The following is a 26,357-nucleotide window of genomic DNA, read 5'->3' as shown; positions in this document are numbered from 1 at the left end:
TGGTCTCTGCATTTGGGTCCACCCATTTCACCACCCCCAAAACCTGACAGTATGTGTATGTGTGACAAAATGACAAAGCTGTATGTAAATGTAAATAGGTGTTTGGCCCCACTCATTGATAAAGTAATTACTTGAAACTAATTATTATTATTATTATTATTTTTCCTATTATTATTATTATTATTATTATGGTATGAAGTCATTGAATTTTAAATCACTTTTTGACTCATGTGTGTAAACTTGATGTTGTAATATAAAATGAATTTTTGTTCATAAAGTATTAAAGGAAAAATTGAGAAAAAAAATGATCAGTGACCCATGTGTGTAAACTTGATGTTGTAATATAAAATGAATTATTGTTCATAAAGTATTAAAGGAAAAATGGAAAAAATGATCAGTGGTAATCAAAAACAAGATATTTAAAGAATACTTGGAATATTAAATCTTAAAATGAATCGATTTCAAAAGACGGAACAAAGAAAAACTCAAAATAACCTGGGAAATGAATGCGGGTCATTTTTGACCCATGTGTGTAAATTTGATGTAGTAATATAAAAACTATTTTTGTGCATAAAGTATGAAAGGAAAAATGGAAAAAATGATCAGTGGTAATCAAAAACAAGATATTTAAAGAATACTTGGAATATTAAATCATAAAATGAATTAATTTCAAAAGATGGAACAAAGAAAAACTCAGCCAGCATGAAATAACCTGGGAAGTGAATGCGGGTCATTTTTGACCCATGATGTGCATTAGAAGGGGTGTTCATATGTCGTGCATCAAAGGGTTAAACCGCAAAGACAGCTGTGAAGCCTAAAGTCACTCACTTGCCAGACATAGAACATCTCCCAGGTCCTTCTTACATGCTCCAACGTTATCTAATGGCTCCTGAAGATCCTGTGACCAATGTTACGCAAAACGACACATCACTAAATGACAGTGTGCTGGACATAATGAGAAAACACAATGAAATTACAACACTCCTAATTCAACAACAATGCCTCTCAGCACTCCCAAAAAAGGAAATTCCCATTTTCGATGGTAACCCACTCAAATACCATTCGTTTATTAAAGCTTTTGAAAATGGAGTTGAGCAAAACACCAATAACAACTGTGACAGACTCTACTTTCTTGAACAGTACACCAAAGGGCATGCAAAAGAGCTGGTGAATAGCTGTCAGCACATTGAGTCGGACAGAGGATATGTGAAGGCGAAGGCTCTATTGAAAGAGCACTATGGCAATGAGCAAAAAGTGGCAGCAGCATACATGGGGAGAGCTTTGTCATGCCCCCTATTATAGCCTCGTTCTGCATGGATGCTGCAATGCTATGGAGGATGTGCAGTATTTAAATGATCTTGACATGCCCACAAACATGTTGGAAATCATCAAAAAACTGCCCTACTACCTCCAAGACCACTGGAGGTGCCATGCATGTGACCTGCAGGGAAGGTACAACAGAAGAGCAAGGTGTATGGACATTGCCAACTTTGTTGGAAAACAGGTGAAAATCTTGACAGACCCTGTGTTTAGAAACATCCAGGACACTGCTATATCAACCAAACAAATGAAACACAAACCTCACCCACGCTCCAGCATCAGAGGAACCAGCTTCGCTACCACAGTGAATCGTGTGAAGAGAACAGCCCAACCTTTGAACAAGGTGTAGCCCAGGTAAATCAGATCACAAAGGGTTAACTATTCTTAGCCAATCAGAGAGCAGGACTGCAGCAGCAGTGGGCAGGTTAAGTGACACTAGTCAGTCACCTGTGTGACTCTGTGGGGAGAAGAGCTGCTGCTGCTGCACGGTAATCAAACATGAAGTTAAACGGGAAATCACAAGAAAATATCAAATTAGAATGTAAACAGCCTGTATTTCTGTTGAAAGTTTCTAGATGTGTTGTGTGAAGCGAGCCACGGTGAAATCTGCATAGCATTGCTGCATGACTTCTGAATTGGTGAGTCACAGACAAACCTTTCAGTGTTGCACCATGAGCAGGTGTGTAGCATTGGACCTAATTAGAGTAGCACTGAAGTAAATTGTCACTGTTATATGAACTAAAAAGAATATTACCATCTTGACAAAGTGTATTAAATTGAATAATATTTTTTTCCTGACAAAGCTATTGTAAAAAGAAATACTGAAGCAATATTAGTGTAGTTTTGTTTTGTTTTATTTTATCATTATATTGAATCTGTTAAATGGAAATTAATTCAATTCATATTTTGCTTTGTGTTGTATTTAAAATATTGAGATGAAAATACAACTTTAATTTAGATTAATCATTTAGAAATTAATTCAATTAAAGGTTATTTGAAATATTGACATGTGTTTATTGTATAATCAAAATCAAATTATATCAAATGTATATAATTTGTAATAGGTGGGAGCACTGAATTAATTCTGGCCATTTCAACAACTGCAGGCCAGGTTTTTCACCTACCCCTTGAAAATGGATGGCGAGCTAACCCAGATGGATCACCTCAGAGCTCCAGTATATGAACTGAACTTCATCTTTGTCCAGCCACATTGGTAGGACAAAACTACACCAAGCCAGCACCCCCAATCACACTCAGTTCCAGTATCATTGACTTGACTTGACTTTATTGATATTTTTCACTTTTTGACTTGACTTAAGGACTGCTGTAACCTTCCGATTTCCATGAAGACACTGTTTTGTGGCTGGGAAATAATGGATTAAGAAACATACTGTTATTCCTCTTGAGTGCAGTGCTGATGTGGTAATGATGAAGTGGTTGTTCTTCAGGTGGTTTGGTTTAGAACTGCATTATATTTTGATACACGAATTATGATTTGTTAAGTTTGAATTATTTTGAGATAGAGTGCACCCAGATCCAGATGTGTACAGTCTAATTTGTATATTGTTTTTGATGTTATATTTTTGGTTATAATATAAGGTATCAATTTAAAGCACTTTGTCTGGTTTCTTCATTTAATTTTGCAAACATTTCTGCCTCCTTGTCGAACCTTTTGTTAATTCTGATTCTAGCCACAGTAATTTCAGCCATTAATATTTATTTATCTTTATTGAATTTACTGTATCTGGAGCCATGTGTTACAAAAGCCAAGGATATAAAACAACCAGCCAAGAAGATCTGCCCCTGCTGCACTGGAGGACACACATTGGATGTGTGTGCGGGGTTGGTAAAAAGGGCACACAAGGAGAAAATTGACTTCCTGAAGGAAAATGGTGCTTGTTTTCGCTGCCTGTGTGTAGGACACATTAGTAAAAATTGCCAAAGGAAGATTTTCTGCTCGAAGTGTAGCCTAAACACCTGACTGTGCTCCATAAGTACAGTGTGGCAACTGCAGAACCGGCTGGGAGAAGCGTCCAGGCTACAGTGGACGGCACCTTGGTTTCCAGTGGGCTTACAGGGGCTGGTGAGATGGATTGCAAGCTTCCTATTGTGCCGGTCCAAGTAAAGGTGAAGAAGGGCAATAAAATCATTCTCACATATGCCATTTTGGACCAGGGAAGTACTGCAGTGTTCTGTACTGAGAGTCTGAAGCAGAAGCTCAATTTGTCCGGAAGGAGAGCCAACATTCTTCTCAGGACCATGGGGCAGGAGAAGGTGGTCAGTAGTTACATTGTGCCAGAGCTGGAGGTGGCGGCACTTGAAGATGACAGCTTCATTGAGTTGCCAAAAGCATACACTTAGTTGTCAATGCCAGTCCAAAAAGCAAACATACCTACAAATAAGGAACTGACAAGGTGGCCATATTTAAAACACATCTCTTTACCACAGATTGAGGCTGGAATTGAGTTGCTGATTGGAACAAATGTCCCACGAGCAATGGAACTGCTGGAAGTCATCCGCAGTGAACATAATGGACCCTACGCTATAAGGACGGTGCTGGGCTGGATGGTAAATGGACCACTGACAGGAAATGGTGGAGAGGCCAATTACTGTGAGCAGCCAGTAACTATGAATTGTGTCTCTATTGTAAATTTGGATGAACCGTGGCAACAGCAATTTAAGATGGATTTTCCAGAGTCTGCTGTGGAGGAACAAGTGGGTCTGTCCAGAGAAGACCTGAGGTTCATGGACATGGTCACAAAGTCAGCCAAACTCATCGATGGTCACTATCAGGTCGCCCTGCCTTTTAAAAATTCAAACATCAGCATGCCAAACAGCAGGAAAGTAGTGGAACAACGTCTATACCATCTGAAGAGGAGGCTCCAGAGGGATCCAGTGTTTTACAGGGAGTATCACACCTAATAAATGATCCCCTTGGTAAAGGCTATGCTGAAAGAGTTCCTGATGCAGAGCTGGAAAGAAGTGATGGCAGTTTTTGGTACATACCACACCATGGTGTCCACCACCCGACAAAAGGACAACTCTGAGTTGTGTTTGATTGTGGTGCCAGTTACAAAGGACAATCTCTGAATGGAGAGCTATTGCAAGGCCCCGATCTAATCAGCTCACTAATTGGAGTTGTGACAAGGTTCAGGAGGGAACCTGTGGTCATCATGGCTGACACAGAAGCAATGTTTCACCAGGTGCAAGTGCCCCCAGATCACGCCGACCTTCTCAGTTCCTCTGGTGGCCACAAGGAGACCTGAGCCAAGCACCATATGAATACAGGATGAAGGTGCACCTTTTTGGAACTACATCCTCCCCTAGCTGCGCAAACTTCGCAAGAGGAAACAGTGGAGAAGCTGCAGCACTGCTTCTATGTTGATGACTGTTTGGTGTCAGTTGTGACAAAGGAGGAAGCACTGAGCTTCTGTCATGAGCTCATTTCTCTGTGTGCTAAAGGGGGATTCTGTTTTACCAAGAGGCACAGTAATAGATCTGAAGTGCTCAAGGCCATCCCAGAGCCCTACAGAGCTAAAGGCGTGAGGCAATTGGACCTGGAGCGGGAGTTTGTGCCTATTGAAAGAGTGCTGGGTGTAGAGTGGTGTATCAAGTCAGACACCTTTAAATTCAAAATTGTATGGAAGGACAGACCACTCAACCGCAGAGGCATCCTTTCTACTGTAAGCTCTATTTATGACGCTCTGGGTATGTTAAGTCCCCTTGTTCTGACAGCAAAAAGGATCTTGAGGGATTTGTGCAGAAGAGGAGTTGGTTGGGATGATCTTATACCAGAGACTGTCTCCAAAGAGGCAAGGGCTCTACCTACTGGACAACTCTGAGCTACCCATATGTCTAAAACCTCTGGAGTTTGGATATGTTATTACTGTGCAACTACATAATTTCTGCGATGTTTGTGAGGAAGGCCATGGTACAGTCACTTACCTGCTGTTACAGAATGAGCACCTCCAAATGCTCAGTGCTTTCATTATGGGAAAAGCCTGTGTTGCCCCACTGAAGACAGTTACAACTCCAAGAATGCAACTGATTGCTGCAACAATGGCCAGCCGCATGGATTTCCTGTGGAAGACAGAGCGTTACATGCGTCTTCAGGAATCTGTGTTTTGGACTGATAGTGTTTCTGTGCTGAAATACATTAACAACGAAAGCTCCAGATTCAAGTTGTTTATTGCCAATCGTGTTTCAGAGATAGTGAAATCATCTTACCCTGCTCAGTGGAGGTACGTGGATACAGCTTCAAATCCAGCAGACGCAGCATCCAGAGGGGTCAAAGTGGAGGCATTTCTGAATGACAGACTCTGGTTAACGGGACCTCTGTTTCTTTGCCAACCTGAAACAGAATGGCCTGTGAGCCATCACTCTCAGGATGATCCAGAGGAGAAGAAAAGTGCCCTTGTCAATGCTGTACAAACTGGAGAGGATCCCACTACTCAACTGATCCATCATTATTCCTCGTGGATCCGATTAAAGAAAGCTGTGGCGTGGTAGCAGAAATACAAGGAATGGTTGTCGTCCTGCAACAGGAAGAGAAAAAAGGTAACAGCCAATCAGAGTGAAGAGAGCATGCAGCAACAGAAAATGATGGAGCAGGAAAGGTGCACATTTAAAAGCACAGCTGTCCTGGGAGTTCTTACAGTGGAGGACATTGACAAGGCTGAGCTGGCCATAATTCAGTTTTGCCAGAGGATAAAGTTTTTAGAGGAGCTCTCATATCTGGAAAAGGGACAAAATGTCAAGAAAAGTAGTCATCTGTCAAAGTTGTGTCCAAGGCTGGGGGATGGAGTCTTGCGTGTGGGAGGACGGCTCAGTAAAGCAGCACTGCCTTTGGAGTCTAAGCATCCTATCATTCTGGCAAAAGACCTTCATATTTCTACCCTGCTGCTAAGTAATATACATCAAGAAGTAGGACTCAGTGGTCGCAACCACATGTTGTCCAAGCTCAGGGAGAAATATTGGATGACAGGAGTAAGCACTGCCATTAGGAGAGTTCTGTCCAAGTGCACAACCTGCAGAAGAAATAATGCCACTCCAGGATACCAGCAGATGGCAGACTTGCCCACAGAATAACTCAAGCCTGATGAACCTCCATTCACTTGTGTGGGAGTTGACTATTTTGGACCCTTCGAAGTGAGGAGCAGGAGGAGTACAGTGAAAAGGTATGGTGTCATATTTACTTGTCTTGCATTGAGAGCTATTCACATCGAGGTGGCACCTTCTCTGGAGACTGACTCCTTCATAAATGCACTGAGACGTTTTATATCCAGAGGAGGACAGGTCCACGAGCTGCGCTCTGACAATGGGACAAATTTTGTGGGAGCAGAACGTGAGCTAAAAAAAGCAATTGCGCAGTGGAACCAGGCACAGGTGCATGATGTGTTACTCCAAAAGGGCATCAAGTTGAAGTTCAACCCCCCTGCTGGATCACATCATGGAGGAGCATGGGAAAGGCTGACCAGATCGGTGAGGAAAGTCCTGAACTCCACCCTCAAAGTACAACGCTTGGATGAGGACGGACTCCACACAGTTCTCTCTGTGAAGTGGAAGCCATTATTTACAGCAGGCCCATCACCAAGGCCTCCACGGATCCTAACGACCTGGAAGCACTGACACTGAACCATCTGTTACTGCTTAAAAACCAGCCTTCATTACCAGCTGGAGAGTTCAGTACGTATCTGATCTTTTCTGGAAACACTGGAGTACCTGCCTCTGTTACAGGAATGACAGAGATGGACTGGGGTCCAGAGAAACCTTGTCGCAAGAGATCTAGTTTTGCTTATGGACAGCACCGCACCTCGTAATTCCTGGATTATGGGACATGTCTTGCAAACCTTCCGGATCGCAAGGGATTTGTTCGTCAAATTTGGATTAAGACTAGAATCAGTTGCTTGGACTGACCCATATCCAAGGTGTGGTTGTTCTTGGAGAAAGAGGAGGCAGCATGAGGACATTGCTGACCTCTATAGGGACTTGGTATTTTTTGGACTTGAGCTGGACTTTGCACTAGTCGGTCATAGAGATGACCAGAAGAAGGAATATTCGGTGTAATAGATTATTCATGGGCTTGAGCAATTTATGAGACAAATTTTGGCATTTTGAAATTGATATGATGATTTATTGTGTCTCCTAGTGTGTTTTGAAATGTGAATTATTATGTGAGACCTAATAATTAGGGGCTGGTGTCTAGGAGACATACAGGTTGAAGATGAGGAGCACGGTGTGCTTGGAAGTTTGTGTGTTGCAGAGGTGGTGGTTCACGTGGGAGTGGGCGTGTGCACGTGCGGAAGTGTGTGTGTGCGTAAAGATGCGCATTACCTGTGACACAGATGATGAGAGAGACAGGGTTGGGTAATAGCCATAGTTTTTGTTGACAGCTATCCACTCATTCATTCATCACTTTTCTGTTTAATCTGCTGGTTTCCATTATTCCATTTATCCATCTTTGCTGCGCTGTAATAGTTCTATGCTGTTTGTTCATAATAAATGCACCATCTTTGGATCTCAGCGTATCTGTCACCATAGCCTCCTAGTGTGTCACAAATCTGCGAACCCTGAGGACCCAACCTCGTACTCTCAGTGGCTAAAAGGTTTGTCAAGGAAGCCACAGCACATATGGAGGTGTATATAGATATAGATATAAATACTGGTGTTAAACATTATTTCATGGCAATTCAGCTTCATGAAGGACAATTTAACACGTTTAATGTACATGTGTGTCTGAACTTGTGAGCTCAGAATGGAAATTGGCTGGTAGAAAAACTTTTCTTTAAAATGTAAAATTGTTGTTTTTTGTTTTTTTCTTGACTTTATATTACCTGACATTTTATCACTTGTGTGTATTAAAATCTTTAAAATCTGCCTCACTCCACAGTGAACAGTCCCATGTTTCACTTTAAGCTGACAGGGTTTCATAACATCAAACAGCCAAACAGAGAAGCATCAGTGCCGGTTTGGACTGGCCCGGCTTTGTCTTTGACAGGTACAGGATCAAAACACAATGTATATCTGTTTCAGTCACTGCATGAAAAGTGGGATTTTCGGCCCCGTAAACGCCCGGAAATCTCCCTAATTTTCGGCAGTTAACGACAATTTACAGGCTGTGAATGTGGCGTTTGTCTGTGCCGAAAATTGTCGGAAACGAACCATGACGTCAGTGGAGCTCCCGGAGGTGCGAACGGCTCCAATTTGCATATGAGTAGCGGCGAAACCACGCCTGGCCGGAGAATGTGTGGGCTGGCTTGAATATCCTCACTCAGTATTGGATGAAACCACTACTCATAAACAAGCAAAATCACTCGTGATTGGTCACCCTGGGTCATTATAAATGTGAACCCCAATGAGAAAAAAAAAAATAAATAAAAAAAAAAAAAAAAAAAAAAAAAAAAAAAAAATATATATATATATATATATATATTATTCTTTCATTTATATTTATGATATAATCATATAATAATAAGGACATTAATGAATTTATTGAGGAAAGGAACATTTGCCAGAAGGTGTTGTTTATATTCAAAGAAAGAGTTTTATTAGCACAAATACAAACACACAACATGTACAAAGCATAATCTGCCCACACAACAAATGGGAAGCTCACAAGAGGCCCAAAATCCTACAGCACCGCGAAGTGTCTGTTTCTGCAGACGTCTGTGGTGTGCTGCCCTGTACTTCGGAATCGCCTCTCATGTGACTGCAGTGTGGTACAGAGCTCGGCGAGCTCCCGGCTGCGAAAGGACGGAGGTCGCACAATTCATCCAGACACCCGCCATCTTGTGCCGTCTTCCTCCTCAGACATCAGGTCCATGGCGGCGCACTTCCAAAGGTCCACCTCGTCCTCAGCTAGCACTCTGGCTCGCTTCCAGCAGCTGTAAAAACAATCAATAAAGACGATCAGTACTGCGCAATGGACTGCATGTGGATACAACACATCTATTACACAATAACTGTTCTCTATGAAAAAAATAACTGTTCTCTATGAAAAAAAAATGTCCTCTAATAAAGAAAGTAGCAAAGCAAACATTTGTTGAGAAACCATGGTTAACTAAGGGAATACAGAAGGCATGTAAGAAGAAAAATCAGTTATATAAAGACTTTTTAAAGAAAAGAACAACTGAAGCAGAGAATATCTATAAGACTTATAAAAACAAACTGACAAGAATTATGAGGAGCAGCAAAAGGGATTACTACAGTAAATTATTGGAGGATAACAAGAGTGATATTAAAAAAACATGGAAGGTACTGAATGAGATAATCAAACAAAAAACCACAAAACCAGAATACCCAAATTATTTCTTGGTAAAGAACAATAGATTCACTGACATGAATTTAGTTGCAAATGGATTTCATGATTTTTTTGTTGGTGTTGGTCCTGGTCTGGCTAATGAAATTGTAAGGAATGATAGTAGGGATGATCTTGGAAGTGGTGACTTAACTGTAAATGAATCGATGTTTATAAGGGGAACAAATGAAAATGAAATTATTGAAATTGTAAAGTCATTTAAGAGTAAGAGGTCCACAGATTCGAATGATATCGATATGTTTATTATTAAAAATATTATTGAGTGTGTGGTGAAACCTCTGACGCATATTTGCAATCAATCTTTAAAAAAGGGAATATTTCCTAAAAAAATGAAAATAGCAAAGGTCATACCAATATATAAGACTGGAAATAGACATGAACTGTCAAATTACAGACCTGTCTCTTTACTGCCACAATTTTCAAAAATACTAGAAAAAAATCATGTATAGCAGATTAAATGATTTCATCACAAAACATAACATACTGAGTGATCAGCAATATGGATTTAGGGCTAACAGGACAACTGCACTTGCATTAATGGAATTTGTCAAAGAAATAACATCTGCAATTGAGAACAAAGAATATGCAATACGAATATTCCTTGATCTAAAAAAGGCATTTGATACTGTCGACCATGATCTCTTGTTAAAGAAAATGCATAGATATGGAGTCAGAGCACTATCTTGGTTTGGCAGTTATCTGGAGAATAGGCATCAGTACGTACAAATGAATAATAACTTCAAATCTCAACTTCAGAAGGTCAGTTGTGGGGTTCCCCAGGGTTCAGTACTGGGACCAATGTTGTTTATTTTATATATAAACAGCATATGTAAGGTCTCTAAGTTATTGAAAACGATTGTGTTTGCAGACGATACAAATCTTCTCTGTTGTGGCAATAACTTGGAACAACTCATGGCTACAGTTGAGATGGAGTTAAAAAAAACTAAAGAGATGGTTCGATTACAACAAGCTAACATTGAACCTAAATAAAACAAAATGTATAATTTTTGGAAATCGACCGATAAATTCAAATAAGAAACTCATGATAAACAATGGTGTCATTGAAAGAGTGTCTGAAATCAAATTTCTTGGAATACTAAACCAATCTTTATCCTTCAAAAAAGAGCCATAAGAATTGTAAATAAAACCACTTACAGAGAAACAATGAATCCATTGTTTAGCAAGTTAAAAGCTCTAAAATTTAACGATTTGGTCGATTTCAAAACAGTTCAAATTATGTATAAAGCCAAAAACAAATTATTACCCAGTAGTATTCAAGAGTTGTTTCAATTTAAAGAAAATCATTACAGCCTGAGGGGAAACGATATATTCAAGAAACAATTAGTAAGAACAAACACAAAATATCACTGTATTACAGTCAAAGGAGTTACATTATGGAATAATTGTAACAAGGAACTGAAAACATGTACATCTTTAAATAAGTTCAAACGAATGTTCAAAGATAAATGGAAATGGAATAGGAAGCATAGGTTGTTTTGTTACTTAAGTACATTTTATTTATTATTTATGTGATCTGAATTTTTGATTTCACAAGAATGATTATAAAGTTAAAAAATGAAAAATAGATTTTAGAAAAAGGAGTAGGACTCGACAAGTTTACACTTGCTTCCTGCTCCTTTTCGGACATGAAATATTTGTTTGCTTTTTTTCTGGTGGGATTTAATGATTTGTTGTATGCATGATGTTTTCAAAGCTTGTTTGTTTTGATATTATTATTATTTTTTTTTTTTATTGTCTTGTCTTTAACATGTACGAATAAACAAATAAACAAACACACAAAAGATAACACCATGATAACAATGATCCTTTGCACAGAGATGCCACTGAAATCATTCAGCAGCTCCTCGACTTCAACTGAACCAAAGTAGACAGAAATACCACAGAGCACATATATTCTACAAAGGTTTCAGTTTGGACAGAACCAGTCAAACCTGGATTCCTTAAAGTACCCAGTGTGTGTGAGATATTTATTTTATCCACTTGAAAGGGAATCAGGCTCCACAATACAAGTGTCACAGCCTTGTTTGTAATACTGTATATAATACCACTAAACAGCCGTTAGATGGCAGCAAAGACATGTATGAAATAGATGCTGAGAGTTTCACAGCTGCCCGACCCAAAGCTCTGGTATTTGATGACCTGGGAATGAGACTCAACAATCAACTATGTTTCTCCAGAATCACGTGCTGCATGTTTGAAGTGGGCAGAGCTCTAATGGGGGAAAAACATGTGATTATCTGTATTTTCTTTTTACTCTTTGGTTGATTTCATTGTTGCTGAATGTTGCTCATACATTTAATGTTCTTTTTTTTTTTTGCTCCCAACTCACTACAGTGATTAAACACGTTTCATCATGTATTTCACTTTGAGTCTCTCAGTTTTCTACGTCATCATTTGTTTCACTTTATTTCTAAACAGATCCTCTGATCACCTCGCAGGCAAAGAATAACCGATTTGTTCTGACGTGCTGAAGCTTCTGAGTGCAGCACCACTATTATAAACACAGATCTCAGGTCTGTAACAGTCTGTCAGATGTAATGTGGGTGCTAATTATAAACTAAAGTCATTACAACAACTTCATAACAGTGTTGTGTGTTGAAAACTTGCATGTTAAAGTAAACGTGTATACAACGCTGTGATCTGAGTCTCACTGAAGTTCAGTGGTGGACAGTAACGGAGTAAATTTACTTGAGTACTGTACTTAAGTACATATCCAGAGGATTTGTACTTTACTTGAGTATTAGATTTCTTTGGTACTTATTACTCTTACTTGAATACATTTTCAAGTCAAATATTTTTACTTTTACTTGAGTTAATTTCTAGGAAGGCTGAAAAGTACTCGTTACTTTCAGGTCTGCTCTTTTTTTTTTTCTAAAATACTATTGGACACAAGCTGTGTTTGTCAAAGAAGGAAACCTATCACAGTGCACGCTCTCCACTGGGATCTACGTAAAAGTGGAAATATGTCATCCCTCCCCATAAGGACACCACCAAAGTAGCCACGCTGTCGACTACGTTTGTCAAAACCGCTACAATGGCTGCATCAGGAGAACAAAGACGATCCGCTGAGTCTCAGTCTGAGTCTGATAATGATCCGGAGCAGGAACTTTCAGAAAATCCTTGGCCTTATCTGGACTCCATGTTTGAGTTTGACAGAGTAAAAAACGTGGACACAGACAAACATCTGCAACATCTGCTGTCCTCCTGTGATCCCATTCATTTGATTTGTTTTTATAGGTGTTTCTGCAGGCTTTATATAACATTGTGGTTCTAAAAGCAAGCACATCAGTGCAGGTGGTTTCAAAGAGTTAATTCTCAGAAACAAGAGTTAAAAGGTCCTTAAATTCATTTAGAAAATGTAAAATATAGTAAATATAATATGAAAAATATGAAATTTACTCTTACTCTTTCTCTTACATTTACTTAAAGTAAATTAAAAGCAAGTACCTTTTTACTCTTACTTGAGTAACATGTCAACTGAGCTACTTTTACTTGTAACGGAGTAAATTTTGACCAGTAGTATTTGTACTCTTACTCAAGTACTGGGGTCGAGTACTCTGTCCACCTCTGCTGAAGTTACATCGTGCAGAAACAAGTGACAGAGACAACATTCATCTGTTACAAGACACTGTACCATCAAACTGATTCTGAAGCTGTTCTTTTAAGGTGAACAAGTTCAGTTCAAACAACTTCAGTGTTCATGCTAAGCTAAGCTAAGCTAACTTTGTCTGGGAGCTAACTCTGCTCAGAGTGAACATTGATATCAATCTTCTCATGTAAATCCTCTGTGAGAATACTGAATGTTCAGGAAATATAATTAATGCAACTACAGTCACAAAGGAGTATGTGGATGAAGAAAAAGAGACAAACTTTTTAACTTTGAGGATTTTATTGAATAAACAAACATCAGCACAGAAAGAAAGAACAATACATTTGACTTTGACATTCATTCATGTTCATCCCTGTAAAGGATTTCAGTATATTTAGATAAACATCCTCCACTCTGCTCACCCATTGTTACCACATGTACTGTCGAACCTGTTCTCCTCCATCGAGCTTCATTAAATACTTCAGTGTAAGCAATCACATCTCCTGAATCTCCTTCCTCACCTGGTTAATCAGATGAGCAGAAGTTTATCAACAATTAATACACAATAAAATGTGCCAACAGTTGGTTGCACAGTATTCATGTTGAATGATGGTCAGGGCCGCTCCCATGAGATCAAACAGGTTTTCATGTTTACTTCCTTCAGTCCTCTGTCAGACAGACAGAGATTAGTGGCTCTACAGTAAGATGAACGTAACGTAACAAACATGGCTATTGTTGGTGTTCATCACTGTCAAACTAGCATGTTAGCATTGGGAAATTTTGGCTGCACTTCCTTTGCCATTCTTGTGCAACAGCTGGCTAATAGCTTAAGCAATGTGTAGACAAACATGTAATTTGTCTGATCATTTCATATGGCTCGAATGAAACAGCTGGATGATCATCCCTTTTTATCATTGGTGTTTTAACAACTCCATAAAAACAAACTATTTGTAACAGAAAGAACACAGAATGGGTCAGTACTTCCATTTACTCTATCAAAGCCCATAAAAGAAAGAACATAGAACAGTCCCACCTTACACATTACTTACAATGCAAGAAGCCATCTTTTACTCCTTTACTGTCTTTTAGTTCATCAAAGCTAAATAAAGTGTCACCAGGAGAGTCACTGAGTGTGTTTGTCATTCAGGTCTCTGGATTCAGCTGCTCAGAGAGCTCTGTGCTGTTGTCAGGAGCTGCAGGTCAGAAACAAACATCCTGGATTGAACTTTTATAACCAATAAATACAGGAAACAGTGTTGAAAAGGTTAATCTGCACAATAATGTGAAACATGTTTTAATCTAAAACATGAAGTGTGAGTCAGATCAGCTGAGATAGAACCAAAGTAAGTTTTACTTACAAGATGGAGGGCTGATGGCTGAAATCAAAACAAGACAAATAATTTCAGTCACAGTTGTAAATGCCAGATTATCTTTAGTCACCCAATCCCCCAATGTGGACACAGGATAATAATAAAGGAAACTTTCTTGATCAGTTCAAGTTCATGTGAAAATATGATCCAAGTATCCAAAATCATCTGGAGCAGCTGCCCAGAAACAAAACATTAATGAGTCCAGATGTTCAAGATGAGCTGCTGGAGTCAGCAGCCTGTCTGCTGTTGTTCAGGATCAAAGCTGAAGTCCTTGAACCAGGCAGCTATTATGTCCTGATGGCAGATGAATATAAGGATGAGTCAAAGCATGAACTTGTAGCTGTTAATTTGAGATATGTTCACGCAGGGAAAATAAATGAACGGACAATCGTGTTCATGGACACAAATATGTCAGAGAAGATATTACAGGTGATTGAACCAGTTGAACAAGTTACGGAGCTAACGGAACAGCTGATGCAGAAAAATGAAATCAAGAGCTGGGACCAGAGAGAAACGCCTTGTTGGATCTGTGCCCACTTTTCTCACTAGTTTGAGAAAAGCAACAAGTGTGTAAAATAAATTATGACCTCAAACACATCTGGAATGATATCCTGACAGACAGCTGACAGAGCTGGACTCTTGTTTCCAGGAGGATCAGTACAGTCGAGTACATTTACACAGAAGAACTCTCTGTGGACCAGTGTGATCACTATCTCATCTCGGTTGATGATGCTGAATTAACAGTCATAAAGTGCAATAAAGTGGTTAATGAACAGTGTTGTGTGCTGTAGAGACGATGTGCTGCTCTTTCTGTCGGTGCAAATATGTTTTAGTCTGAATCAGGATGTAACAGACAGGTTTTAGTTGTGTCAGCTTTTATAGACTTTTGGTTGTTTCATGTTGTACAGGCAATGTGTTGCTCTCATTGTCTTTGTGATGCAGAATGTTGCAAAGTTAAATTGTTGCAGTTTATCCTTTTTGCTACTTCTAAGTTTTTATAAGTCCTTTTGTATTCTGGGTGGAACAAAAAAGGACCACATCATTCTGCACTGACCCACCCAAAGTACAGTTTCTGCTGCTCCACTGAAAGTAAAAATGGTAAACTTGGAGCAGAAGAGTCGAGTGGACTGTGAAGTTTAAAGAGTTTAAAGGTTTAAAATGTGATCTTACCTGGTGATGAAACGTGAGAGAAGAGAAGCAACAACAATAACGTTCTCATCTTGATTTGATGAAGACGAGTGAGTGAAGGACCGAGCTGGATCAGCTGTTTCCTGTTATTTGTCCTGGCAGAGGGAAGAGAGAGAGTTTCTGTCCTGTCTAGAAATAGGTGGGTGAATAGTTTGTCTCTCACCTGTGAAGAGGCCCCAGGCCTGACAGGCCCCAACAGGCCATCCAGGAGAAATCAGCATTATTATTACGCTAATCATTTTTCCCTTTATAATTTATTGTTATCATTATTGTTGTTATTGGATTTACTTCATCAACATGTTTCTTTTGTATTTAACTATCTTGCAACATTAGTGAATGGAATATCATTTTATTGTGGAATGAAGGGATTGACTCCCTTTTTTATGATAATATGATGAAGTCCTCCCTCTGCTGGTGATCTGAGAGACTGAAATGTTTCACCAGCAGTAAATTCACATGACTCCAGAAACAGCTGGAAAGCAGCATGATGTAACAAACAGCTGAGCTAATTTGAGTTATTCCAGTTGATTCTTTTAGCTAGTTTATTGATAAATACAGAGCAGCTGGAAGTTTATGTTTCTTTCTCTCCTTTTTACTTGCTACATCCCAACAGCACACAAACTGATTGTTTTTCTAAATCTATTTGAATTTAATTTACATTTTTATCTCATTAAATGTACTTGAGATGGTTCAGTACAACGGAGTATTAGGTTCATACTAAGAGGAAAAAAATAAAAGTAATTACAAGAATAAAGTTGTAAAGTTACGAGAGTACAATCGTAATAACACAAGAAAAAAAAGTCGTTTCAATGAGAAAAAAGCTACGATAGAGTTATCAAGATCTGACGTGAGCAGTTCTTTCTTCGAAATAGACACAGTCGTTTGCACAATAGTCCTGATACTGATGATAATTTGATGCTGATGTGCCAAAAGATTTATTTCCTTAATTGTGAAACCGATAACAAAGAATAACTTCACAAGATGCTCAACATTCCTCATTTTAACACAGGGAGAAGACTGCTCTTTCTCGTAAGATTTCTCATAAAATGACTACTTTATTCTCGTAATATTACGACTTTATACTCGTAATTTAAAAAAATAATAAATATTTTTTTCTCTTAGTCTGGTCCTAATACCCCGTCGTAGTACTGTGCAGGATAAGAGATGCTTTTTATTGGTAACTTATTCTTCTCAATATAAAATCGATCATCGATCTTCCAACCTTCCTCCACCAGGATGGCCGACAGGAAACAGCTGATCCAGCTCATAACATCCTTTCTATATTTTATCTTGTACACATTTTTTTTAGTATTCTAAGTCCTGTACTCACTGTATGTCTGTATGTCTGTCTACCTGCTATTGTGACAAGTGAATTTCCCAGATGTGGGATAAATAAAAGTCTAAAGTCTAAAGTTGCTTCTTCATCATCCACAGCCGTGCTGTTCTGACCCAAAATGCCACTGAAGTGACCTCATCATATGACATCACATCTCCCAAACAGGCATTACATTCTGCAATATATTCTTATACAGATGTATATATGTAGAGAAGTATTTTTTAGACACGGTTATTATACATTTTTAATGACTTTATGAACTTAAATGATCATGTACTTATAACAGAAACATATACGATAAACACATCAATTAAACTGTCTCTGAGACAGTTACAGAGCCGCTCCCATGAGATCAAACAGGTTTTCATGTTTACTTCCTTCAGTCCTCAGCAACAAACCTGCTGAGTGTGAAGTTGATGATGTGTCTGTCTGTAGCCTACAGACAGACAGAGATTGGTGGCTCTACAATTAGATGAATGTAATGTAACAAACATGGCTATTGTTGGTGCTCATCACTGTCAAACTAGCATGTTAGCATTGGGAAATTTTGGCCACACTTCCTTTGCCATTCTTGTGCATCAGCTTGTTAATAGCTTAAGCAACGTGTAGACAAACATGTAGCCTGTCTGATCATTTCATAGGTGTCGATATGAAACGGTTGGATGTGCATCTCTTTTTAGCTTAAATTGATGTTGAAACAACTCCTTAGAAACAAACTGTAACAGAGAGAACACAGAACTGGTCAGTACTTCCATTTACTTTACACAGACAACTGACAGCACACCAACAAATCAGGTGTTAGAAGTCCCAAAACCAAACTATCTTACATTACTGTCTCTTCACATGGTGAGGTGTAGCGCTTTGCTAACTCTCTCTTACTTACTGATAATTAGAGCTGCATCATCTGGCATCACCTCAGCTGAACATCATTAGAGGAAGAAAACAACGATCAAACAAACAACCAATCAATCAAAGAGATAGAACACAGAGCAGTCCCACCTTTTCAATCAGTCCTTTTTATGTTACTTTACTGCTACTTCATGATCTGTCTTTTTCGTTGTTAAGTTCTGTAATAGATGAAGTGTCACCAGAAGTGTCTTTGTCATTCAATGGTCTTGATTCAGTGGTCTTGAGGAGTCTTCATCTGTGCTGTTGTCAGGAGCTGTTAAACAATAAATAGAGGAAAAAGTATTGAAAAGGTTTATGTGCACAATTATTTTAACATGTTTTAATCCAAAACATGAAGTGTGAGTCAGATCAGCTGAAATAGAACCAAAGTAAGTTTTACTTACAAGATGGAGGGCTGACGGCTGAAATCAGAACAAGAGAAATAATTTCACTGACAGTTGTAAATGCCAGATTATCTTTAGTCACTTTATTCCTCTCTTCTACTCACTCAGACTGAGTATCTGTTTATACTCAGTCTGTTTAGTGCTGACTGTATTTACTTTCTCTGATGATTGTTTTAATTTTGCAACCTGAATAAAAGAAATCAATTCAGAGACTGAAATCAAATTACTGAAGTCTTTCCTTTTTTTCTCTCTCACCTTTCTTCTTTTTGTAAACGATGAATCCAGCAGCACCGATGAGAATGAGAGCAAGAACAACCACTGCAGCAGTGACGAGGACGGTCATGTTACTGGGCTTCACTGTTGAATACAATGTATTAAGACTGGTGCAGATGAAGCAGGTTAGAACAGATTAAAACAATGAATTAGTTTATTATTTATTAGTATTATTTAAGATGATCTCACTCTTACCTTCATTGGTTCTGATCCGATCTTTCTCCAGTTTGGTGATGATTTCCTCCTTCACACCAGAGAGCTGAAACACACAGTCGTACCTCGTCCAGTCTTCAGGTGTGACTGATGAAAGGTTCAGGTCAACACTCATCTGGAAGGTTCCATCGTGGTTGGGGAGGATCTCTCCGTGGTCCACCTCCTCATGAAGCTCCTCTCCATCTTTCCTCCAGACGAGTGAGGCTCTGTGAGGGTAGAAACCTGTAGCGAGGCAGCTGACTGGAGAGGAGGGAGTCTTCTGGAGGAGAGACACTGAGGGAAGATCTGGAGAGAGATCAATAAAACTATTTCTAGTTTGTAAAACTGACACAGTAAACTTACTTTACTCATGCTAAGTGTACACTGACTATCACAGTCTGAGCATCAATGGAAATCAGTGTCTACTGATTGGTTAGGACGACATTGAATCTTACAGCTACAGAAGATAAACAGAGACAACAATGTAATGTCAGACTGACTGGAGTGAAAACACAACAGCAGTTCAGTCTGAGCAGACTGTATGAACATGATTGTGTCCATTAAACTAAATCAGGTCAGGTGATTCTACCTGTTCTCAGCAGAGAGCTCCTCCCATAGTCCAAAAACTTCTTCAGCCACTCAGGGAAAATCACTGTGAGGATATTCTGATTGTACTTCATTCTAGCTTTGTCAGCATCCCATTTCAGTTTGGTGATGACAGCCTGTTGTTTTGGAGCGATCCATGTCTCTGTCTTCAGGTCGATTGATATGAAGTCTTCTCCATCATAACCATACTGATTAAAACCAATAATCTCTCCGGTCTCATCATCCCACTCACAGCCACTTATCCTCTGTAAAATGTGAACACCTGAGACAGAGACAGAGAAAGAAACACCTCACCTCATCACTTTAAGGTTTAACATGCCAACAATGAACAGTGATGCAGCGTTGCTGGTTTGAGTCCAAACTATTACAGCGGGGACTAACACAAAAACAGTTTTCTCTAGTTTTGTAGTATAATAGTTATATTCTTTGTGTTAAAAAACATTTGCTTTTGTTTTCAATAATATAATCACAGTGAAGGATTAATGAATTTCTATCCTTGTGTCACTGAGTTTTGGCATGTATGTAAATATATTGATTTATATTTGCTGTTGTACAGAAATCATCCATCATCTGATTGAGCATTCCCAACTCAATAAATGATTTAAAGGTTTTTGGATCCTCGTGTTTAATGTTCACACCGGTCAGATGTTCTGTGGTCCAGTCGTCCCCTGAAGCAGTATAAGTCAATAAAGTATTCAGTCTTTTTCACTGTGCATGATGGAAACTTTCTTTCAGCCCAGGGAGGCTGATAAAATCAATTCCAAATATTTCTGATACAAATCTTACTAAATCATTTTATAATTATAAAGAACAGTTCATGAAGTAAAAGGTGAAATATAACATAGTACATACTGTACCTCCACTTTGGTTGAAGCGATGCTTCAGACTATTGATTGTGGCTTTGAAATAAGTTGGCTCCACATGAAAACATAATCCTTTGTACTCCTCCAACTGGTGAGGATCATTTTCAAATAATTTTTTCACCCAGTCAAGTTTTGGTTCGAGTATCTTTTTGCTGCCGTCGCAGTAAACCAAGAGATTTCCATCAACCACTGCAGCTACAACAAACTCCGGGAAGTCTGGGAGTCCAGAAGATGCAGTGAAGATATACTTCAGGGAGTGTTTCACTGCAGGACAGAAGAAGTTTATACATTTAGTATCAATACACACATCATCATCACACTCATCATAAATATGATGTCATGGTAACACTTTATGTTATGGCCTGCCATCTACAGCATGAATCTCTTTATCTAACTCATCTATTACCTATTCTATCATTACAGGGTTAATATCAAGATTTATATTTTGTGTTTCAATACAGCCTACAAATATTGTGGGTCATATCAACCAGTAATACCATCCTTGAGAGACACACAGAGGTAACAAACCAGTGTCCACCACCAACAATTGTTGGTGAAGTGAAGTGGGTTTACTGTTAGAAGACACACACCGAGTCTGAAAGTTATCAAATTAACTGTAGTTTGTCTTTTCAGGCTGTATGTTTGCAATTGTGCAACGACTTTCGATATAGTCTCAAGATGACTGTTGTTTTTTAGTCCTCTACGGTTTATGACAGTTGTTCTGATCCTGTGACAGGGCAATAAAGTTAATCATCTTCTATAAAAGCAAGGAATCTCTGTCTGTCTGTCTGTCTGTCTGTCTGTCTGTGTTTGCCTCAAATATCTCTGCAGATCAGGATCAGACTGAGGTTAATGTGTAGGGAGTGTGATTGTAGTTAAACATCAATTTAATATCATTGAGGCTGCAGAATGAAGGGTGAAGCTTATGATATGAGGACATTGATTCTGGAATGCAAGCTCATAATGTCAGTTTATGTTTTTATATATATAAATATATAAGCTAGAAAGAGAGCTATTTTATGAAATATTGCAGCCCATACAATTATACAATTAATACTATATTAGGGCTATCAGTTTTCATTTGATATTCGAATATAGGTGCAGTGATGCCACTTCACAAATTTATTTTGCATGATGCAGGCCAGGAGTGCTGTGCCATAAATTCTGCTTTTATAAATCTTATACAGGTTCAGTTTATGTTGACATTATCAGAAAGGTGTTCATTCTACTTTATGTTATTTGTTCAGGTCATAGTGGGTGGTGGTGCTGTGCTGGACTGCATTATCTCAACAATTGTTGCTTATAATTTGCCTTCAAGTATTTTAATGGAGAGGGCAAAATATCAGGAACAGTGATGAATATAATGCACCCCAGCACAGCGGACACTTTATGACAATGTCAGCTAAAACTAGAAATATGTAAGTTTTTTAAATGTAAGAATGTATGGCAGAGCAGTTGAACTGAATTGTCTTAGATTGCACAAGTGCGCCTTATGACATGGGTGATGAGTCTGTATATTAGTATGATATGTATATTAGTAACTGTAATGAATATATAGTTAATTAATAATTTTAAGTAATTTAAGTAAGAATTGATGCTGCATGCTGCACATCAGGGGAACTGAAGAGTAAAGACCAAAGATCTTATAGCTCAGGAGGATGTTACATGTCTCTTGTTAATGATGGTAGCCGGGTTCTGGTAGTTGCTGGAACAGTGATGTTTGCTGGATACAGGTAGGTGGAGGGGCAGTGATGCTGGCTTTGTCCTGAAACACTTTCAGCTCTTCTGGGGTTGCTTGATGTTGAACCTAGGCCACTGTTCTTTTTCACCTTGTTGGTCTGGCTCTTGCTTCCAAGAAGGCCATCTTTTAAGTGTTGTTTTTTCCTGTCATTTTGTTTTTTTTTTTTGTTTTTTTTATTCAATCCGCAACCTCAACCTAATAAATCTCCTGATGATCTTTTCTTTTACTCCACAGGATGATGAAAGCCTGCTGGAGAGTGCCAGAGCTTCACCCTCTGCGTTTGGAAGCTCCATGAGGGAGGAACCAGTCTTTGTCGTAAACAGTTCCTCGATGTGGTGAATGACATCATAGGCTTCTTGGGAGGGGTAGCAACTTGACTTCTCTTGGTTTTTGCATTGTTTTCCTGTTCAGTGTTTTCTGGTTTTAATTAAAAAAATCTTAAACTTCCCAGTGGTGTGGTATTTGAAAGTGCAAATGTATTGTTTGAATATGATTACCTCACATATTTTTTTGTTATCAAAATCTTTGTAGGTGGTTAAATTGCTCCTTCTGAATTTAGAATAGAACAGAATAGAATAGAACAAAATTACTTTATTGGTCCCAATTTAGCCACCCATGCTTTTCTCCTGTCTCTGTCTTTGGGTAAGCCATACATGCACATGCCTTTCTCCCAGCGATCAGAGCATCCCCATGCAGCACAGCACACCTGGTGAAGACTGTATTCAAGGACAACACAGCAGAAAGGACACAAACAGCTTGACGTGCTGATCTGTTTGATTCTTTAGATACTGTTTTTAAGGAATTCATTGTGGTATTGAATGCATTGGGAAAATCAAGACTATGTGATTTATTATGCATCAATGAGTAGAGTAAGTTTGGGATAAGTAAGAAAAGTTAACAAATAGTGATAGAATTCCATTTATTTGCAATGAATTCAAATCAAAATTTAAATTATTTGCCATGGATTTCCTATTAGAACACAGTTATCATCATAATGCTGCTGTGAGTCCAGACTTGTCAGTCACCTGTTAGCCTCACTCAAGTCTGAAAGTAAAAAAAAATAAACAGAATATATTACGACTTTATTGCTGTCAACGACTGTACAGGTTTAATAAACTTAACGGAGGTCAAAGCAATGAACACAAGCGCATATACATTTTGCAAAGCATTAATTGACCATTATTTACCGATTATCGTGGTTTTCCTGTTGTTTTCTATTGTCTGCTAAGCACTTCCTGGAACTTTTGGAGGGCTACATGGACCGAGGGTTTGGCCAGCGTTAGTAGGCGTTTGAAGTGGCCAATCAGAAAGGAGGGGGGGTTGCGAGCAGAATCGAGCAAGCAGGAGGCAAAGAGGGAGACAGCGAGCGCTCAAAGAGTGACCGCAAGCGCACAGAGAGTGGTCTTTATGCGCGCTAATTATGGTTTTATGCGCGCGGATTATTGGCACTAAAATTACGCCATATCCCACCCCCACCTCCTGAGTTGATGGACGTGCCGGTGTGTCACATGACCAATTTAAGATGACCTGGCAGCAAGACGCAGCCTCTGTGAGTCTCGGTTCCAACGTATGTGTTAGTGCGGCCTTCAAACTATATACCAGTTTTTAAATCGTGTTGATAGGCCAAGTAAAACCGGACTTATGAAAAATAATGTCCGCCACGCTTTTTCGCGAACATCGCAGTCATGTTTGCTGCGCATTTGGTGCAGGAAGAGATGGTCAAAACGGGCTTCCCTCAAGAAGCAAGGAAGTGTTTGCTTTGTGCTACTCCTTTTCCTATTGGTGGCACCCCACCAACCAATCACAAAATTAAACGGCAAACTACGTGATTTGGTTGCTTAGGAACAGGGAAAGTTGTCGGAGGGACAGTGACGGTGACAGAGACAGCGAGTTTTGAGAGTTGAGAGATTTGTGACATTAAGCGTGTTTGGAGTGTGTAGTTAGTGTGTTATGTAGTGTTTAGTTTCGTGTGTAGTGGAGTCGGGTTTTTTTTTAATGAGGAAAAACAATGAGGAGACTGCTGAATGTTCAGCAGGCAGGAAGGAGCTGGGAGAAACATATCACTACGTATAACTTCGTAAATTTCAATTTTTTTTTAGCAAACAGCAATTTATATATTTGTATTATAAGTAATAAAAATAGTTCGTTAAACATATTTGTGGTTTTCACAGTAAAAAATCTAAATTTTATCTACTCTGATTTTATGTTTTTTGTGATTTAAGGTCCATTGTGTTATTACAGTTTGTCAAAATGAAAAAAGAACCGTACAGTCACACATGTGAGGTTGTGCTGAAAATAATGACACCAAGCAAGGCAACGTAAATAGTTTTTAAGGTGAAATATTATGGCAAAATCAAAAGTAGTCAAAAACGGCCAATTATACCCTGGAATATCGGATTTCACAACAAACCTAAATATCCCCAACGTCTCACCTTCAAACACAGCATCATTTGGCCATCCATGAAAAAGCTCCTTTACCTCCCACTTTTCTATAGGAATACATATTTCCTACAGGCACTGCACTAGTCTTCTATAACTGCCTCATCATGAAGAAGCTTTTCTTCTTCCTGCACTCGATAAAAAAACAAAAAACAACTCTGTGTAACAATGTCAGTCCACGTCTACCTGAACCACCTCAGACTCCTGAAGTCCTCTGTCTCCTATGTTTCACCCCACACTTACAACATACAGCCTCCAGTAACACATCACAGTAATACAGGCTTCAGGACTACAGTATGTTCCTGACAATAGAACTGGACAGACTGGTTGATCTGAAATATAAAGACAGGCAGCCTCCATCTTCAGGTCACTAGTTTACTGCTGAACTGTTCTGTGTTTCATAAACTGCTTTCAGGAAGTAATTCAAGGAAAGTTATCTTACCTGAAAATGCAAAGTGGCTCGAGAGAAGCAAGAAAATGAAGATCTTCATGTTTTGATGAGAAGTAAGTTTCATCCACGTAACAGCTGAGTTGAGTCAGTGGAGTCTTCACGGTGTGAATAAAAGGGAGGAGGTGTTTTCTGTTTGGATAACACGCCTCCTTCCTTCCATCACTGTGTCTTTAGCTCCCTCCAGTGGAGATGAGAGGTTTAGACAGGAGTAAAAGTTCTTCAACAGGTTTTCCTGTGGTCTTTGGTCTTTGCTAAACTCAAAATAAACTGAAGTTCTTGTATTCAAATGATGTAGTTTCAGATATAGAGGTGGATATAGATATAAACAGAGGTGACATTATTTGATGGCAATTCAACTTCATGAAGGACAACTTAACACATTTAATGTACGTGTGTGTCTGAACTTTGTCTTTATTACGCCACCCTTCAGTTGTAGCATGAGATCAGCTGAATTCACTGAGTGAGCTCAGAATGGAAATTGGCTGGTAGAAAAACTTTTCTTTAAAATGTAAAATAAATAACGGTTTGTCTTATCTTCTTTTATATTACCTGACATTTTGTTACCTGTGTGCATTCAAAACCTGCCTCACTCCACAGTGAACAGTCCCATGTTTCACACTATGTTGACAGAGTTTCATAACATCAAACAGCTGAACAGTGAAACAGAGAAGCATCAGTGCCGGTTTGGACTGGCCCGGCTTTGTCTTTGACAGGTACAGGATCAAAACACAATGTATATCTGTTTCAGTGGCTGAGGAGGACTTTAACACTGGACCAGTGTCAAACTGTGTAAACTGTTTTTCACTGTGAAGTCCAGACAAACTTTACATTGGATATATCAACTTATATTCTAACACAGATGGACTTCACTTTGAGAAACTCACCTGAACTTATTGTAACACAGCTCTTGTCTTATAGCATCACACACCTACAGCGACTCACTGCCGTTGTTTCAAGTAATGTAATATTCTTTACTGTTTTGAAAGTATTGTGTTTAGAGAGCGTTTCATAAAGAGGAGCGGTCTCAGAGAGTCCAAACACACCTGAGATGATTTTTTTTTTTTAAATGTGTTCAAGAAGTTTTTCTCCCTCTAGTTGCAACACATTTAATTATATAAAGAACTACATTTCTATACTGTATAAAGACATTTTCTAAAGTTGCCCTCTCACTTAACTCTGATTTATGATTTTCATGAATACCTCTTTTATGTATCAGACTGCATGGGAGCCAATTGGTGAGAGCTACTAAAATGTATAATTTTCGATGTTTTACAATAATTAACACACATTGAAAATGAATCTGGCTAAACTGCAGAGAGGCCTGGTTAGTTTATTAATTGTATCTATACTGTTACTGAG

The 26,357-nt window shown here is 38.9% G+C and overlaps 1 protein-coding gene across 1 annotated transcript in view; it reads right to left on the bottom strand.

The window, feature by feature from the left end:
- Positions 1 to 25,086, bottom strand: part of LOC115577541 (major histocompatibility complex class I-related gene protein-like) — a 53,460-nt gene extending 28,374 nt beyond the window's left edge. The window contains exon 1 of the mRNA XM_030410429.1: positions 24,990 to 25,086. Coding sequence (XP_030266289.1) covers positions 24,990 to 25,062 — 73 coding nt within the window. The 5' untranslated portion in view covers positions 25,063 to 25,086. The remainder of the gene's footprint in view (positions 1 to 24,989) is intronic.
- Between the last annotated feature and the right edge of the window lie 1,271 nt (positions 25,087 to 26,357).

The sequence above is a fragment of the Sparus aurata genome, unplaced genomic scaffold (assembly GCF_900880675.1).
Source record: "Sparus aurata unplaced genomic scaffold, fSpaAur1.1, whole genome shotgun sequence".
NCBI lineage: Eukaryota > Metazoa > Chordata > Actinopteri > Spariformes > Sparidae > Sparus > Sparus aurata.
The sequence above is the reverse complement of the archived record's forward strand: the minus strand, read 5'-3'. Positions and strand labels throughout refer to the sequence as shown.